The sequence below is a fragment of the Centroberyx gerrardi genome, chromosome 5 (genome assembly GCF_048128805.1).
Source record: "Centroberyx gerrardi isolate f3 chromosome 5, fCenGer3.hap1.cur.20231027, whole genome shotgun sequence".
In the NCBI taxonomy this organism is placed as follows: Eukaryota; Metazoa; Chordata; class Actinopteri; order Beryciformes; family Berycidae; genus Centroberyx; species Centroberyx gerrardi.
This window is the reverse complement of record NC_136001.1, coordinates 30,414,948-30,433,413: the sequence shown is the minus strand read 5'-3', so window position 1 is coordinate 30,433,413 and position 18,466 is coordinate 30,414,948. Positions and strand designations below refer to the sequence as shown.

At 43.6% G+C, this 18,466-nt stretch overlaps 1 protein-coding gene across 1 annotated transcript in view; it reads right to left on the bottom strand.

The window, feature by feature from the left end:
- The window catches only part of phactr3b (phosphatase and actin regulator 3b), a 41,422-nt gene that overhangs the window by 9,891 nt on the left and 13,065 nt on the right, over nucleotides 1-18,466 (bottom strand). The window contains exons 2-8 of the mRNA XM_071906613.2: nucleotides 15,217-15,375; nucleotides 14,914-14,988; nucleotides 14,592-14,732; nucleotides 13,762-13,992; nucleotides 13,463-13,670; nucleotides 11,448-11,638; nucleotides 10,318-10,471 (exon numbers count right to left, since the gene is read on the bottom strand). Coding sequence (XP_071762714.1) covers nucleotides 10,318-10,471; nucleotides 11,448-11,638; nucleotides 13,463-13,670; nucleotides 13,762-13,992; nucleotides 14,592-14,732; nucleotides 14,914-14,988; nucleotides 15,217-15,375 — 1,159 coding nt within the window. The remainder of the gene's footprint in view (nucleotides 1-10,317; nucleotides 10,472-11,447; nucleotides 11,639-13,462; nucleotides 13,671-13,761; nucleotides 13,993-14,591; nucleotides 14,733-14,913; nucleotides 14,989-15,216; nucleotides 15,376-18,466) is intronic.

Below are 18,466 nucleotides of genomic sequence, written 5' to 3'. Positions count from 1 at the left end.
GTCTGAGTGGAGGGTCAGCATCCAGGCATTTCTGGATGTTGAGAAGGCGAACCCTTAGCTAACTGAGTTTTCCTGCCTGCGGGAAGAAGAAAAAAAAAAAAGGGAGGGAAGCCCCAGCAGAGTGTGCATTAATATTTCATCCAGGGTGAAATGGATTATGAAACTGAAAATCTTCTCTGCGGTTCCACAAGGAAGAGCAGCTAGCCGCCATTCAACAGTCTTGGTTGCCTGGAAACTGCTGCTGCACTGAATATGGTTTATGGCAATAGAACTGGAAGGAATATGATTTAAAAGGGATTCCGGACAATCGTACTGTAATGATATTAAAGACGATTGCTCTTTTGAAGGCAGTTTTTTCTTCAATAGAACCCCAGCTTTCTTTCAATTTTGAGATTAAGAGCAATAAATGGCTGAAAAAGAGAAAAACATCACCAGCGCTTTTTTTTCTTAAGATTATTTTCCGGTCTTAAGATTTATTTCCAGGAGGGTGATCTGTTCCCAAATCTTTGTAGTTTAGAATACAATATCTAATGGAAAAATGTAAAACCTAAAATTCTAAACAGTGAAGATATATTTTTAAAAAATGGGATCTTGGTAGAACAAAGCTGTATCAGAATCTGACTAGTAAATGACAATTATGCATGTACAGCATGTATGTGTATATGCATATAGCTGAGTGTGAAGCTACATAAGTGAGTTAACTTTTATATATTGTATCTTTCGTGTGGAATATTTGTCCCATTTATGCATATTTTCTTTTTTTTCTGTTTAAATTAAAAAATGGCATAAATAAGTCTCTAAATATGGAAATTAAAACTACATTGCAACAAGGATGACACAATAAAGTATATTAAAAAAGATTATTTTCATGGAACTTCTGGAGAGTGAGTGGATGGGACGGATAGAAAGACAGAGGGGACAAAGCAGGCCAAGACCTAGACCCAAACCCACAGCACTGGGTGCTCACAGCATGTACTCCCCTTAATGCTAAATTTCTACATGCTAATATTGCATTCTTGCAGTCAGCTGCTGTGTTGCCAATCCAATACTGGGTTATTTATAGGGGTCCTGGACAGCAGCTGTGTGTGGATGCTTGTTCCCTCTGTCCTGTTTCACACACTGAGTTGTGGTGTCAGCAGAAATGGGTCTATCCGCCACAAATATCCAATTATTGGTTGCTCCGTGGCTCAGCGGTCTGAGGCAAATACTATGAACTGTCATCATTACAACCTCTGCTGCATGTCTTCCCTCCTCTACCTCTCTCTCTCTCTCTCTCTCTCTCTCTCCCCCCCATCTTTCCTGCCACTCTCCACTGCCCAAAACAGCAGCAATGAAGCTTTAGTTATAAAAACATTTCTCGGAGGCAGATCTGGAGGATGGTTGGATTATTTCTGGTGGCTCTCATTGGTAGAGTTGAACGTCAGTGGGCGGAGCCAAAGAACCAGTTTTTCAGAGTGCAAATTAGCTAACTGTTCACTGGAATGGCAAAGAAGGAAGGTTAAAATATAAATAAAAATATAAATGGTACGGCTTCTTTCCTTTATTCATGACCATAGCATTCCTGACCCTGGAAGGTCAGCAGCTACTAGCTTATCTAGATAGCTATAGGCTAGTATGGCTAGTTTGCTAGGCTAACTAGCTAACCTAGATAACTTGATAACTATTCCTCTCTTACCTCTTGCCTTTTTTTTACTGAGCTTCAGTCTAGATATGGTTCTATGCCTCTGCCCATTGAGATTTAACTCAACCAATGAGAATTATTCCTGCTTCCTGAGCAGCTCTGGCTCCAAGAAATGTCTGTATAACTAAAACTGCAGAAATGTCCCGAAAAACAATGCCTTCCAAAAAAAACCCTATTCATCCTCCTCTTACACTACCGCTGCCATGCTCCAGCTCCTCTCATCTAATCTCACGCCCCATTCCAGCCTCTCCTGATCACCGAGGACAGGGGAGAGGGTTATCACATGGGGGAGAGAGGGGTGTGTGTGCACGAGCAATGCTATGAATAATTCAAAAAGCCTCCCATCTAAAAATAACAACCCAAGCATTTCTGTGGGAAATTCCAGGCATTGATGTCTCAGAGATTGTTATTGATATAGTAAAGTCATCAGACGCCGCGCGCGTGGTCAACACCCTCCCACAACCTTACGGGCTGCGGCAGCATCTCGGCAGTGTTAAAAAGGAAGTTCCTCTCATTACTGCTCTTACATAATCGCCTGATCCCCTCAGCCGAGGCGACGGGCGGAGGACGCCTGGGCCGAAGCATGTTTTGGACCGTAGCGGAGGCAGCGACAGAGATGTAGATCACTGCGGTAAAGCGAGGCCGGCTCTCCAGAAGAGCCCTGCGGGGGGAACGGGGACGGTTCAATCTGAGGGGAACTGGAGGAGAGAGAGAGAGAGAATACAATCTCTCCATCAGCGCAGAGAGGGGGGGGAAGGAGGGCAGGCCGGGCTGTGACGTAGATAAGCCATTGATTATGGCTGGTGCTGCAGTATTTCGAGAGCTAAATTTAGAAACAGAGGGTTCCCTTCTCCTATCCCAGGCCAGCCCACTGCTCTGCATTCTGCTGCAGCCTGCCGTGCTTAAGTAATGTAAATCAATGCAACATGCTATGTGTTCTTCAAATATCACGCTGCGCTCTTCAATATATACATGTATCAGCGGCTGTGTCGCATCACAGCCCTTATGGGGGAAAAAAAAAGCTGCACAATGCATTTTTGTGAAAATTAGATATACCATTAGGGGCTCATCTAATAAGATTGGGGGACCTTTCTTTGTATGCGTAATTCCTTTTAATTCCAAAATGAATGTGTTTCCTGTTTCTTTGCATATGGTGCAACATGCCTGCAGCTGTGATGTAACTTATACCTGTCATGTATCTGCTGTACTTGTATTGGTTATGTGAATGGATACTAAGCCTTTGTTTTGTTTCATTTTGTCTATTGCTTTGTGATCCCTGCTAACTCCCTTCTCAGACCAAAGTCTATTTGAGCACATGTCCTGTACACTGTACTGACATTTGACAAATCCCTTGTTGTTCATGACTCTTTCTGAAAACCCCCAAAACACATTTTGGAAGGAAAGAAAGAAAGAAAACGTTGCAAAATCATGCATAAAAATGATTATTCACTGCCCAGTTTAGATAACTTGCAGGGTATTTTTAGGAAAGCAGTCACAGTATAAGGTCAAACTGTAAAAGTATTACTACTGCACCAACTGTATACACACAGGTACTTAAATTCCAAAGAAAAGGGATGTCACTAATACAATCACGTGGAAATTAGCACATAGCTACGGTATGTCTACTGTTGAAGAATACCTGAAAATAATACTGACAATGGCATGCTTATGAACACTCAGTTGCTCTTAAATTCCAACTCCAAGGAACGTGTAGAGTGGAATTATCCTAGAAGGTCTTTTTTTTCTTTATTATTTTTTTCTTTTTTCTTTATTTATTCAGGGGGAGTTTCACTGAGAGCAATGCTCTCTTTTTCAGGAACACCCTGATCACATTCACACACACATTCACACCTGGAAGCTGATCAGTACAACCACAGTCTGATCTGCTGCCACTGAGGTTGGGGTTAAGGGCCTTGCTCAAGGGCACCTCAGTGGTGGTAATGAGGGAGGGGCACTTTCCCCACCCAGATTTATCCTGCCGGTCCGGGGGATTGAACCGACGACCTTCCGGTCACAAGCTCGCTTCTCTAACATTTAGGCTACCACTGCCTATTTGCACAAGTATATTATATACCTGTGAGTACATGAACATAGCCAGTAAGTCAGATGAATGCCTTCGCATCACGTTGCACGGTGTGCCTGCTACTGTTCTGCACGAGAGTAAAGGTGGAAACGGCTGGCTGTTATCCTTCAACGCTGAAGGCCATTCTGTTCCGATGTTGTACAAACAGATGCGCAGCCTGTGGCCCTTCACAACGCTCACACACTCTGCCATGAGCTTCTCAGGCAGGACACGGCGTGCTAGCCACCTCCACAAACACTGCGCTCATAGAGTCAGGGTGATTCATCCAATGTGTACACAACCAGTGGTACAAGATGGATGTTTAGAGAGCAGGGTTGCAGGGTTGGAGGGTGGGGGGGTGGTCACATCGGCCTTTGTCGTCGTCGTCGTTCGGGCTGCCAGGAGGGACTAGTAATGTTCTCTGGCGGACCACGTGGCGAGCGGGAGGACAGGCACGCTGCGGGGCCGAGGCAGCCGAGCACATGGTGCCGTCATCTCAAACAATGGCATGCCTCAGCTGTCCGTCTCTGGCTCAGCCTCTTGTTGACGACTCCTGTTGACCGGCCAGTCCTGCAGTCGGCCGCGTAGCCGGAGCCGACAACCTCCAGCAGCTGTGCAAGCCGAGCTGGCCTGCAAACACAGCGTCTGGCACAGTGACACTCACAACCCCCTGTCCGTGGGACTGGCAGAGCTTCTATATTACTCTCAATGCAAGTTCTTAGTGTTCACGTGTGGTTCTTGCTGCAGCTTCTCTGTGAAACGCTTCTGAATTGTGCATTGATTCGACTGTCTGGGTCGCTTTAAAGTGGTCATCCTCAAGATCACCTGTCAATCAAACAGTGTGTCCAGTACTGACGTCTTTTTCCTTGGATTTTCTGTTGATGCAGTTTGAGTTTCTCTTTTCTGTGTCTGGTCAGCCATGGTGGCTATCAGTGCTCATGCTAACTACCCAGTTCTTCTTCTGGAAACGTAAAACGCATCACTTCCTGTGCGCCAGAGGATTTTTCCCAGGAAAGACCTACCAGACACCGGCTATTTAGAACAGCACATGTAATAGCTTTCATGAACTGGATATAGGTTGAATCACTATTGTGCTATAGCAATCAGCAATGCGAGAGTATACTCCTCTGCTATGTGTGGCATCGAACCAATCTGAGTGCATTTTGGCACAGACGACAAACTCCAGGCAGAAAATTCATCAAACCAATAATGTACTAGATGTAACACATTGTGTGACCTGCAGCTCGGTCCACCACAGTCCTGCTGTTCTGGTCTCTACTCTGAGCTGACACTGCCTGCAGACACAGTCCTGCCTTCACCCAGCGTCCCATTGTTGCACTTTCCCCTCATGACACATGACACATTGATCATTTCCTCTGTCTATTATGTAAGAGCGATCAGGAGCTTCCGTTACATAAGCAGTTTGGTGGAGTTGGTAGAGTTGATGTAGACTACAGGCTAAAGTGCCTCAATGAGAACAGCACTGTCATCAGAACATCCTAATGGACGCAAATAGAAATGTTCCAGAATATAAGACATGCCGGATAATGCCTTTTGCAATTTCGCAATTACTTGCTGGGTTTTCAATTCAATGAATTATGTTCCTTTCTGAATGCACGGCTGAATGCGTCGCCAACACAGTCAGACACGCATACGTACACGTGGCAGCTCACATGGAAAGAGGTGTGCTTGCAGCAGCCTCGGTTTATGATAAGGTCGCATACATCGCACGCACACAGAACTACTCCAGCTATCCAGATTGACACACAGATGTGAGATGCCTTGGGCGAGGTGGCAGGAAAACACACGTGGGGAAGCACGATGCCAGGCTGGAAGAAGCTCATGGGCAGCGCTGTGTTCTTAGGCCCGTCTGAACATCAGCACCGCCTTACTCATCTCTCACACATTATGCTAAATTACAAAGCGGAGAGCAAAGGCTCGGCTGTAAATTAATTAGGGTTCTTCAAAGCGGCTGACAGATAGCCCTGTTTCCCTCCCAGTGTGGTCACACAGGAACGGAAACCTGCTCTCTTTGTCTCACGCCTCTGTGTCTTCATCTCTCTAATTAGCAGCCCTGACCTGCGATGGTACTGGGTATGTTATGAAACCACACCCAGCGGGAACTGGCATAACCACAGCACCAGTGGCCGGATCTCCAAGGGACACCGACTCCCAACAGTGAACTTTTTCCAGTAATACATTATGTAACGATTTAGTATTTCGATGTCAGTAATAGTATTTCTGTTACCAGCCAAAAAACAACAGTTGTTACTTTTGCTAGCACCCCCTCTAAGTATCAGATTGAAGATGAATTATCCAAAAATTATATCCCACCCACATCCTTTGATTTGTGTTCCCCGTAATTAGTCATCATCCTACTACTTTAGATGAGAAATGGCAGAAAAGCTGACTTTCTCTAGGTGGAAGTGTTCCCACTACTTTGGTTTCATGGAGCAGATGGACAACAAGAACACTGGACACCGACACTTTGGGGTGTAACGTAAAAATAATATAACAAGTTGTGCAAGGGAAAAATAAAGTGATTTATTACTTTTGAAATGAGTAACAAGTAATGAGTAACATATTACTTTTTTGAGTTATGAGCCCAACTCAAATCCTCCTATTCTTAGTCTACTGTCTGGGTTACAAATATTGTTTTGTATTTTCCTGCACTCAAGATAAAACTTAAACACTGTGCTTAAATCAACAATCCACACTAAAATTGAGTTCACATTATATGTTTGGCATATTATGTTAAGGATCAAAGCAGCCATCCAGGAATTTGCCTTAATTATGAGTAAAAATGAGGGCATCTAAAATTCTTAGTGCTAATTACATTGCTGTCGTGTCTTGATAATTTATTCTGAACTGTTATTATGCCACTGGAACTTAATAGGCTACAAAAATGGCCAAAAGGAGTAAAAAAATAGGTGAAAAAACGTATTGACTACTATTGAATATTGACGATTTTGGAGCTATAAAGCTATAAGCCATAAATCCATCCTGAGTGCTTTACATGTACGCAAAATACAATTTCACATATTTTATTCCATGTTCGATTCTATATTTGATCTTGAGAGTGAAATTAATATGCGTGAAGATGAACAACCCAAAGAAAGAAACCATCTGTGATGTTATGTCACTTTCTGGAGCCGCTCCATGGATGATGAAGAGAGACTGACTTATCTCTCTTCGGTGGCTTTTTTTTGACCTTTTACAAATAAATGAGCTTGACTTCACCGTGCTGCTAACAACGCTACACCAGATACTGTACCCAAATCCCTGGAAAAACCACCCTGGGTACAGTCACAGTAGATTTCACTACACAGTCTATTTATCGTCAATGCTCCACCACAAAAGGCTGGCTTGCTGACAACACCGGCTGGAGTCCTGGCTCTCTTTATTCTCGTTTTTGGAAACAAATCTTGACTAAACTGCCCAACATCAAGAGAACAGAAAATGCAAATTCTGTCTTAGGCCGGATTTACACCTTAACGCTGCATCACATGCTGCAGCTTGGTATGAGCAAGGTTTCTGCTTAACTTTATCCAGGGTTCCCACACCTTCTTAAACATCAAATTCAAGTACTTTTCAAGGACTTTCCAGGCCCAATTCCCTCAAATTCAAGGACCCAACACGGCATAGTTTGAGACACGGATCAAGGTTAATTACTGTTACAACACTGAGAATTTTTATAATGAGAACTAGCAGGCTTTACAGAAGCTCACAGACAATTAAAAAGAGAGAGAGGCTTGAATGTGTGAACACTTCTAAACTGTGCTGTGTTACAGTGATGGCAGACTATGTGGTCTCTTGCCTTCTCTAACACAAATATATAAATTCAAGCACTTTCAATGACCCATGTCTATTTATGTCTATTTTCAAAAAATTTCAAGGCCTTGATTTTTTTTTCTCAAATTCACAAACTTTCAAGGATTTCAAGGACCCGTGGGGACCTTGTTTATCATAAATCTATTCGGTAACAAGTTATTATAAGCCACTGTACACGCTTCATAAGTACATTTTAATGACATTATAACTGCATCAGAAAAATGTCATAATACACTACAATGCATCTTGAATCCGGCATGAGCAGGATTTGCTGTGTTCATCTGAGAAATCACATTAGCTCAGTTCACATGAAAAAAAAAAAATCTTTGGAATGATACCAAACACATGAATATTACATTGATGGTTCTGCAATGTGTCATACCTCACTCATAATAATGTAGTTGATCTCATTTTAATTTAAGCAATCAGAGTTTATGAATTACTTATGAGACATTGTGAGACACTAATAGGAATTCACAGCTCATAATACATTTGATGTCTCATAAGCAAAAGAAGCATATAGGTTCCAGTGGTAAACATAATTATAACTGCCTCATAGCTTGGTTATACCAGATTCATAATGCATTATAGGGTATTGTGGCATTTTCTGACACCACTATGATGTAATTCTAATGTTCTTATAAGGCGCTTATGATGTGTTATAACAAAAATAAATATATAGGCACCAGCGGTAAATATATTACTTATAACATGTCTCATAACCTGCTCAAGTCATATACATGATGCATTATAATGTATTATAATGTAGTTATAGCAGAGAATATTTTCTGTTTCAACCAAAGTTGGCAGCCAAAAGGGGGTCAACCTCAAATTAAAGCACTCAGCTCTCAACAGCACACAACTCACTAACAGGCTACTATCACAACCGCCTGTTTAACAAAGGTATGAAACACTCCTACATGTGTTAATGGTGGAAAGTGGAAACTGTTACAAAGCAAGGGAACCAATAATAAGGAAACTGACTTACTAACTGACTTACTATTGTTGACTTTATTAGATTGCTTCTGCCTGAACCAGTAAAAATCAAGGAACCTTCAAGAACTACATTCATAATGTAAGGACTCTCCTGACCATGAAGGTACACAATCAAAATGAAACCATTTTCAAGGCATCTTGAAATACAAATACAAACCCTGCTTTCAGCACTATGATGAAATACACCTCAAGCTGATATAAAAGCTCAAACAACCTATAACATACATGAGTTCTGTTTTAGTGTGTGAGGCCACCATCTTCCTTTGGTATAAAGTTACTGTATGTCGAATCAAAACATTGGGTGCTGTGACTTGTGACAGCATTGTCAGAGTCAAACCTTCCTCCTCCCACTCGGAGCATTGCATAAGCCTACCAGTACACCCTGTGCTGTATTATTCAGTGAAACCGAACCTGATCTGATTGTTAATCCTATTAAATTCACCATAATAACAGCCTATCGCCATTTACATAACACAACAAATAAGATTATGTTCTCTGTTGCATTCCTCCTCTGCCTTTCAGAAAATCCTGTTCCACACTCCAAAAAAACATCAGACCGCTTGACCCAGAAAAGCCGCAACCATGGTGTGGAGTTGAAATATGACAAAATGGAAAAATCTTGTGAGAATAAATTAGCATTGATACTATGATAAGTGTTATCACTCTTGGGGACCAAAGGATTCATGGTTACATGTGCTGCGATGAATCATCAGAGTTGTTCATGAGAAACTGGTTCCCCCCACTGGCAGCCCGATTATTTCCAGCTTTAAAATCCTCATAATAAAAAAGGTAGTGATGCGGCCCTGCTACACACACACAAACTGGGTAAGACATGCAATTCAATTTTATACAATATAAACATTATGTTTTGAGAGAGAGAGAGAGAGAGAGAGAGAGAGAGAGAGAGAGAGAGAGAGAGAGAGAGAGAAACATGCCATGAATGGAGGGTTTAAGGCTGACACGGTACACCTGTGTGCTATCAGAAATGGTTTAAACTTATAAAATTCTGTATCATGGGGCCATTTCTGAGTGTGCATGTGCAGCACAAAATTTCTCAAAGTATTAGATGATCACAGTTACCATCCCAGTCAAATATTGTAGACCTGGGTGCTCCAAGACATGGAATAGGAAATTGACTTAACTTATACTGTGTGTGTGGATGGAATGGACTAACTAAAGAACAATATGTGGTAATTAAAAAGGTGGGTAAACTCCCAACCATCAGGCAAACAACCACCAATATAAACTAAAATATCTGTTATATTTTCAGAAAAGCATTCATCTATGCTTTTCTCTCTTATAGGACCCTATCCTCATATCACTAACATCACTTTGACAGTACTTATGATGATGTATACTATGAACTTACTAGATAAAGATTTAGCCTAAACTAAGGAGGGTAAACTCTAAAGTAAAGTAACTGGCACACCATATAGTCTTAGTCATTAGATTACATTGGTGGTTGTTTGCCTGGTGGTTGTTTACCCTTTATATTAACTACTACATCACTGCTTATATATTGTTCTATATCCATGTTGCGTTTACTGTAAGTCTCTTTTCTGCTACACGTTTCTGCGGTTGTTAGCGGTTGGTGGAAGGGGAACAGACAAGCAGTGCAGAGAACAGTGAGTGTCGAGTGATGAAACGGACATACATGGGAGAGAGGAGGGTGTGGGGGGGGCTGATGGAGGGCTGATGGGAGGGGAGCTGATGGCAGGCTGATCTGGGTCCGCACAGAGCGACTCACTTGGCCAGCTTCATCTCTATCTGCTGGCGGATCTCCTGGCGCTCCTGGTCGCTGCGGACGGGGAAGATGTTGCGGTCCTCCAGCTCCTGCTTGCTGGGCCGGTTCCGAAGCTTCACGGCCAGCAGCTCCTTCCTCATTCTGCGCGGGAGGGTGCCTGTTGTTGTTGTTGTGGGCGGCGGCGGTGCACAAATTAAGGTCACCAACAGCACAGCAGTTTTTGCTCTGCCAGACATACTTTTCCAGCTAAACCCGCTAAACTGGCGCTAATCAGTACACACACTGTGCTTTCGTGCTTTCCTCACAAGACCTGAGACACAGGCTCGTTACATGACAACTTATACCAACATACAAAGTTCAAGCTGCAAAATAATTGGCATGTAATGTTGCTCATTTTGTGGCTCTGTTCTATAATGCAGCTATGTGATCATGTAATTTATGTATTCATATATGGCTTCTTATATGGATTTTATGATCACAACAGTGAGCTGCAAACACTCACTTACACTGAGAAAGTGGTACCACTGAAGGCATTATGTGTAATTGCAAGCACATTATAAGCACAATGTGAGCGCATTATTATAATCAGAGCATGATACAATACACACAATGTGCAAAACTTTTACGGACTTGGATAATCTGTGAGGCAACTGTATAGTTAATGACATGATTAAACTGAATGTAATTCTCTGTCTGATAATTGTATTGCATGAAAAGGTTTTCTATAGGCTATAATCTGCTTGTAATGCATCAAAATGCACTTCAAGTAAAGTGCTACTGGGTATGATTTAATTATTTTTTTTTTCAGACCCATAGACATAGTAACCTCAGACGTCTGTATACTCTTGATGACCCACATAGAGTGACGCCATTGGCTGAATGACTAGCCAAGAATTAGGCCACCACAGCAGATGTTGACGGGCTGATGAAACTTAACACCACTAAGTCTGCTATTCGTCATTATTGCAAATCTCCCTGTCATACTCCCACTGTAAACAAATATCAGCAGAGATTATGCTGCTTCATTATCCATTGACAGGGCGCCCGGATTGTGTTGGATTTCTACATTAAGAGGTGATTAAGATGATAGTAAAGCAAATATTACAGCACGCGTCTATTATCAATAGACCTACCAGAGATAACGGACTCATTCCAGCTGTCCTGGTCGCTGTAGTATTCGTCTAGACGCCGGTTCTCCTTGTTCTCATCGGACTCCTTCTTGCTCTCCGACTCGCCGGCAGGCTCCTTCTCTGTGCTGGAGGTGCGGGACAGACGACCGTCTAGACGGCGCTTCGGAGACGAGCGCGCCTCCTTCGCCTGGAAACTAGGGTCACAAAGCACAAGATAACCCTGTCAATTAATGTCATAAGACTTCAGTACATGCCTTGTATGATGAGTTGCAGCATGGCCCGACGTTCGCAGAGTCTGCCGAGCGGTTCGATGGCTCAAAATTGATCTGAAGCAAAGGCTGAATAATTAAAAACCAAGGAAATGCACACTGACTTCAGAAGAAATCAACCATTCCCACAAACTGCTGTGATTAAAGGCCAACCGATACTGGTGTTTAGTGAGGAAAAACCCAACAATGACTGTACTTTTTAGGAAAGGTGGCTTCTTTTAACGCAGGCCACAGAACGGCCTGGTGGTTAGACAGATTGTCCCGTACGTAAAAGGTCATGGGTTCAATCCCCACAACAGCCTGTCCTGTCATAGTGTCTTTGACCAAGATGCTGAACCACTCAACCACTTACAGTAAGTTGCTCTGGAAAAGAGACTCAACTAAATGCCAAAAACATTGAGGCCATAACAGTAGAAAGGCCAACATACCATCAATTGACAGCTGTTGTGAATTTTAGAATTTAAATATCACAGATTGCAAAATTGTCTCTCTAGATCCACTTTCTATACAATCCATTGTTGTTAGATTTTCAAAGTCACGTGAGAAAAGAGTAGAGTATAATTATTTTTACCCCCTTTAATTGATGGCTCTTTTGGTCCTCTCTCAGACCCCAAAATTCCATTGGCCTTGCTAGTGTTAATATTCTGTATTCTGTGCAAAAGCTGTCAGCGCAGTCTGTAAAATCTTGGGTGTCAGACAAATGAGCTTTAGAGACATTCATGAAAGCCAGGTCCTGTCTGAGATGAATAAGCCCCAGTCCGACTCACTGCATGCCCTAAAAAATGAACTGGAGCTCCTTCTCTCTGCTCCTCGTCTTTCACCAGCAATACAACTTCTGTAGGAACTATTTTATTCCAGTGGCTATTTCTTATTTAAATGGGCTCAACGCATAGGAAGCACACATAGGCGTCACATATACATCACATTTCTACATACAAATGCATAAAATCTATAGGATTCCAGTATGCTGGCACCGTGGACAAAATATATGATTCATATGTCATGGGTTTTATGTCATTTGCATATGATTCTATTTCTAACACTTGCATTGCTTTTGATATTTCCTCCCTATGTAATATGTATGGTTGATGGTTTAGAGCACTTGACAATAATTCCCTGCAGGAAAAATAGGTAGATCATTTATTTAAGTATATTAATTATTATATATATAGCCAGGCATGAGAATTTGTTTCATTACAGCATTATAAATGCTCCTTCACTATGCATATAACATAAACTACAAATTAATGGCAGGAAGGAATTAATAAAACATGTATTTTTGACAAATATCTTTGAAACGACGATTTCACAACATCCATGAACAAAGAAAATTGCATCCACTGTCTTGTGCCAAGTACAAAAAAAGCATTAGACAAGACAGAAAAAGTATGAGTGAAGGAAGGGGCGTTAACTGTCAAGAGTTTTGTTCCCAATTAGGCTATGCGTCGCTGTTCAGAGGGGATATGCTGTTTAAGCTGATTTTTATTTATTCCATGTTTTGAATGAATGAAGACCTGAGCACCCTCTGACATAAAGACATGTGGATCCAGGGACTGGATGCACAGTAGAGTGCCAGTAGCGTGGCACAGTTAGAGTAACCCTAACCCAAATACACAAATAATGTCTTCAGAAGTATCTTGTTACAAATGATATGATGTCACCTACAACACAGAAACTGCAAAACTCACAAAGGTAATTAAACGCACATGTCTTGAAGACAGAAGTGCCCATCTTGTGTTGGCTTCTTACCTGTCCTGTCTATGTTTGGTGGCCAGGGCGCGGTGCAATTCCTCAATGATGCAGCTAGGGGGCAACTGCGGGTGCAGGGCCCCGAGGTGGGGGGACCCAGTCGGGGTGGAGATCCTGCCTCGCAGCAGGGAGCCCTGGGGGTCTTTGGGAAGCGTGAAGTTCCTGGGCAAGGTGGCCGGGGACTTTTTCACCGGCACCGGATGAGGGCCTGCTGAGGAAAATAACCAAATTGAGATACTGCTGCACACCGATGGCACATCTCGTCTATGTGAAACAAAGCTTTGCCCTGGCAGACTCACCCTCTAGGCTGCCCAGTCTGGTGAGCAGTTTGACCGGCAGGTTGGGCGGAGGAGGGGTGCTGGCTCGTCTCTGAGGCTGGGCCACCGCCGCTTCCTGTTTCCCCTCCGCGGCCTCCGCTTTCCCCATGGACTGGTCATCGCTGGGGTCAGTGAGGGACGTGCTGTCGTCCTCCCCCTCCTCACTCTGACTGTGCTCTCCGATTGTCTTGGAATCCTCGGTCAAATCTTGCACTGAAATCAAACAACAGCCATGGTAAGACACAGACAGGGTGTGTGTTTTCACGATCTCTGTCTCCATCTAGTGGTCAATCAGAGAAACAGTCAGAGAAACTTCCAGACTGCAACCAGGCAAGATTTTCGATGTAAAAATACACCTTATCAGCCTAAATTAGGAAGGGTGGTTACAATAGAGAAAAGAGTCCCACCCCCACTATTTACTATAGATTTCAACAAATCGAATTCTGTTGTCGGCAGGTATGGTCACTGTGCAGAAATCTTCTCCACACACAAGACATGGCAAATGGAAACTAAACAGCAGTGAACGCTCTGTCCAGAGAAAGCTGGACTCACCAACAATGGCTGAACCTCTTCACCACCTCCACCCCCACCAGACAATAACAAGAGGACATTTAGATCAAGGATTGCACCTCTTGCTGCCTTTTGGTGCCACCAAGATGCAAAATTGCCTCATACAGCTTTAACCACATTCCCAATACAAGGAAACCTAAAAGAATACTCTTCAAAATAAACAAGTGGTGTCTTTGATTTGCATACTACTGAATTTCCGGTGTGTTATCTAGCCAATCTAGGGCTTTGTGGCGTTCTTTTACCTGTGGAGGGATCTAGATCGCTGCCCAGGTCTTCCAAGGTGTTGGCCAAAGGCGCCATGGGCTCGTCATCTCTGTCCTCACCGTCTGAGTGTGTCGGGGTGTCGGGGTCTTCGCTGTTACCCCCGCAAGCGAGATCTGACTCTACAGGCAGGCAGTGCACAGGAGAAAGAGGACAGCAATGGGTCATCATAGCGATTGGGCATCATATGGCTAGACGACATGAGCAACTGAACTGTAATAAGCCTGGAGTTATTATATGTGTGTGGGGCGTGTGTGTGTGTGTGTGTGTGTGTGTGTTCATCCATGCCCTCTGATTTTGCACCTGTCTCCGGCTCCCCGGGGTTCCTCCTGACGAGGTCATCTCTGCTCTGTCGTACAGCTGCCTTCTTCTCCAGCGCTAAACAACACAAACATTCTCCATTTACGAAACGGGTCCACATATTGCATGTAAATGAAAACAATTTCAGCAGCTTGGGTCCATTAGCAAGCACAGCCCCCCCCCCCCCGTATTCATATTCACCGAGCGTTCCCAAACCACTCATGTGAGCCGCCCAGTGTTTACTTCCGCTGATGCGAGCACGAGCTCGCTCAAGCGGTCTTTTGTCGCTGCGCTTCACACACTCACTTGCCGAGGGCTTCAGCTTCTCGTTTTTCTTTTTCCTCCATTTCCACGGCTTGAAGATGCGTCCCAGGCTGGCCAGCTTGCTGTTGCGGCGGACGGGAGGCGTGCGAACCCCTGAGACCAGGCAGCCCGAATGCAGCGCTCTCTGCTGGTCCATCACATCTACAGCACAAACAGTAAAGCACAGCCGTCTTAAAATAGGCCGGAGACGACAACATTCATCACGAACACAGACGACAAGGACAACGATCAGCGCTCCGATGCAGTTGAGGACTGAAGGAATTTCACAAGTCTGCATATATACACACAATTGATGAAATACTACTGACACCCTATCATGTGAGAGTAGCAGATGTGGGTCACGGGCTGTAAACGCTTTATTGATTCCAGCCTGATGGCTGAGGAGGAGCGGTGGAGAGGAGACAGAGAATGGTATTGTTTGTGTGTGACTCACATGGTTGCAGGGCAGCCAGGCCCTCCTGGCCCCCGGGAAACACAGACAATGGACTGCTTTTAAAAACACATCTTGAAAGACACACGGAAATAAATAAAGTCAGCTTCGGCTTTAATTGCCTTTCCTCGGGTCAAAGCAGCCTGGATTCTCCACTGCCGTCCCATTGGCTTGTGGACGTACGCAGCTTCAGGAATCCACTCCAGTTTGGCTAAGCGAGGTCCAACTCGAGTTCCTTTGAGTGACAGGATTGCACTAGCCTTACTCGCTGTCTACTGACAGACGTCGACTGACAATCAATGGCCATTCCTGTTAGCTGGTACTGTGACTTCTTGAAGCACTCCAAGTCTGCATGCTAAGCTGGAAAAGGCCCGGAGTAGGGATCACAATGGACAGACAGTGAGACAGACAGTCAGACAGACAGACAGAGAGGCTGACTGTGCTGACAGAGCTGACTTTTGTTATGCTGCACTGGGTGGCAGATACTGTACAGAGAGAGAGGGCTCTAGTTCCTCTGAGGAAGGACAGAAATAGGATAGGCACTCCTACACAGTCTGGCTCTGACAGCGAGCTGACACCTCAGGGAGCTTACAGCTGAGCCGTGGGCTGTGCAGGGATCACTCCATGAACGCTCTCATTTTCTGTCACCGACGTCTAAATCCACAACATCTGTTCATTTATCTCTTAAGAAATGGGGTGCAAAATAGGCCCTGATCACATTATTAGAAGACAAAAGTAAGTGTATTGTGTAAGCAATTTGTATTGGGTTATTCCACAGGTGCAGTGGGATTTGATTTCTGGCAGAGCCTAGATCAGCAAGTAATTGACGGACAGCGACGTGCAGGAGGTGGACAAGTTCAACGTCAACCCCAATGAGCACAATATTTTCACAGTATGATATCATAGCATTGTAAAATTTCATAATAAAACAGCTTTGGAACCTGTTTTGAACTGATACCAGAAAAATATTCAGGTCGTAATTTCACAAAACCATGCAGGTAGCAGCTATGGATGAATATGCACTCTCAACTTTCAATTCAGCGCTATATTTACAGGGGTTTTCAACATTGGTGCAGGTCTAAATTTGTCTAAATGTTTGCTGGGATGCTTTTCTTTGACTTAAGCTTTGTGGACTAGAGATCCAGTTCAAACTGCTTCAGCTGCCTACAGAAGCTTCAGCATATTTTCTCCTATCACTCTGGAACGGACCCATGACGGATACGCCTGGGATAACATTACAAACATCCGCAGACTCCATGTACAACACGAGCCCAAACATCACTGAGTTTATTGATCCATGAACAAGCAGCGTATTGGCGCCTTGGGTTTCGCTGACACCCGAGGCAACCGCAGCGGGAGCCACACTGCTTGACAGCCAACAATGGGAAGCAGGTCAGTCGCCCAAGTCATGTCTGCCTGCCTAGGATGTGGTGGGGAATTCAGGTCAAGCCTGTAGTAACTGCAGCAGCAGGCCCAGGGTCAGGCTGCCGTTGCCATGGTTACCACGCTGGATGCTGCAGAAAAGGCCCTCGGAGGCAGAGAATCACCACAGCATGAGGAATAAGGGGGTTGCTGGGTGGATGGGAAGGCTGTTGCCACACAGAGAGAGAGACCAGCGGCCAATCATAGCCCAGGATACAATAATGCATAATGTAAGTAGGGGAGTCGCTGTATTTTTAATTTTCAAGTTATGCTGAAAAATTTATTCAAGTGGTTAGGTGTCAGGTTTGGGCAAATTGTAACACTCTAGCAGGCTTTTCTGCAAATGAGGCAAAAAGTGAACATCCAAGACATCGTTCTTTTCACCATAAAGAGAATCAAATGTCAGAGTAAGCTACTGTGCAGTGGACACTAGCCTAAAGCAAAGGTCTACTACAGCAGATAATGAGGCTGCTATGTCACACCAAGCACCTGGAATTAAAAAAAAAAAAATCACACCATCCTCATTGCTCACATTACCAATAATTGAATTGTTCTCAGGAGTCTACTACTCCTGAGTGTTATTGGTTATAAAAAGAAAAAAAAGAAAAAAAAAAGAAAGATTACACCCTTAGGAAACTAATCCTATAGTACATTTTGGAAGGATGTTGTACAAATATCACAGCAAAAACAAATCTCTTACTCCCTGTAGGGTTATTATAGAAATATTATAGAAATGCCATAGGGGATTAAAAAAAGGGAAAATTTCAAAAATACAGTGAAATGGTCGCTGTAAACTCACTACAGAGCACCACATACACACTATATGTCCCTATGGGAATATTATAGTGATACCATAGGAGATCTAAAAAAAATACCATGAAGTACTTTAAAGTCGCTATAAACTCACTGTTGACTACCACAGACACGCTTTAAGTCCCTATAGGAACATTATAGGAATACTTTAGGAATACTATAATGAGGGTAAATAAAACAGATGCTGCTTCGCTTGACTGACCCAAAATCAGTCTGATGTTGAACCAAAACAACTATTTCAAGGTTATTGCACTTACATATCATAAGATATACGTCCTCTTCAAAGCAGTCGATATTCACATCATATCTTCCAAAAGACACGAGTGGCTCCTATACTAACCGGAGACTGCCGTGATTTCGCGGCCGTGATGTAGGCTGTAAATACCGGAAGAAACGTTGTCTCCGTACACTTACTCCGTGTAACACCAAATGATATATGATGTTCGGCTATAGTTTGACGGCGATTGTCGCGGTCGGAGTGAGCAGAAAGTCCGAGTGGGCGGCTTTACATCTGCAGATCTCCTGTTAGTGTTTATGTGCCATGTGGACCCCGCCCCTCCGGCAGGG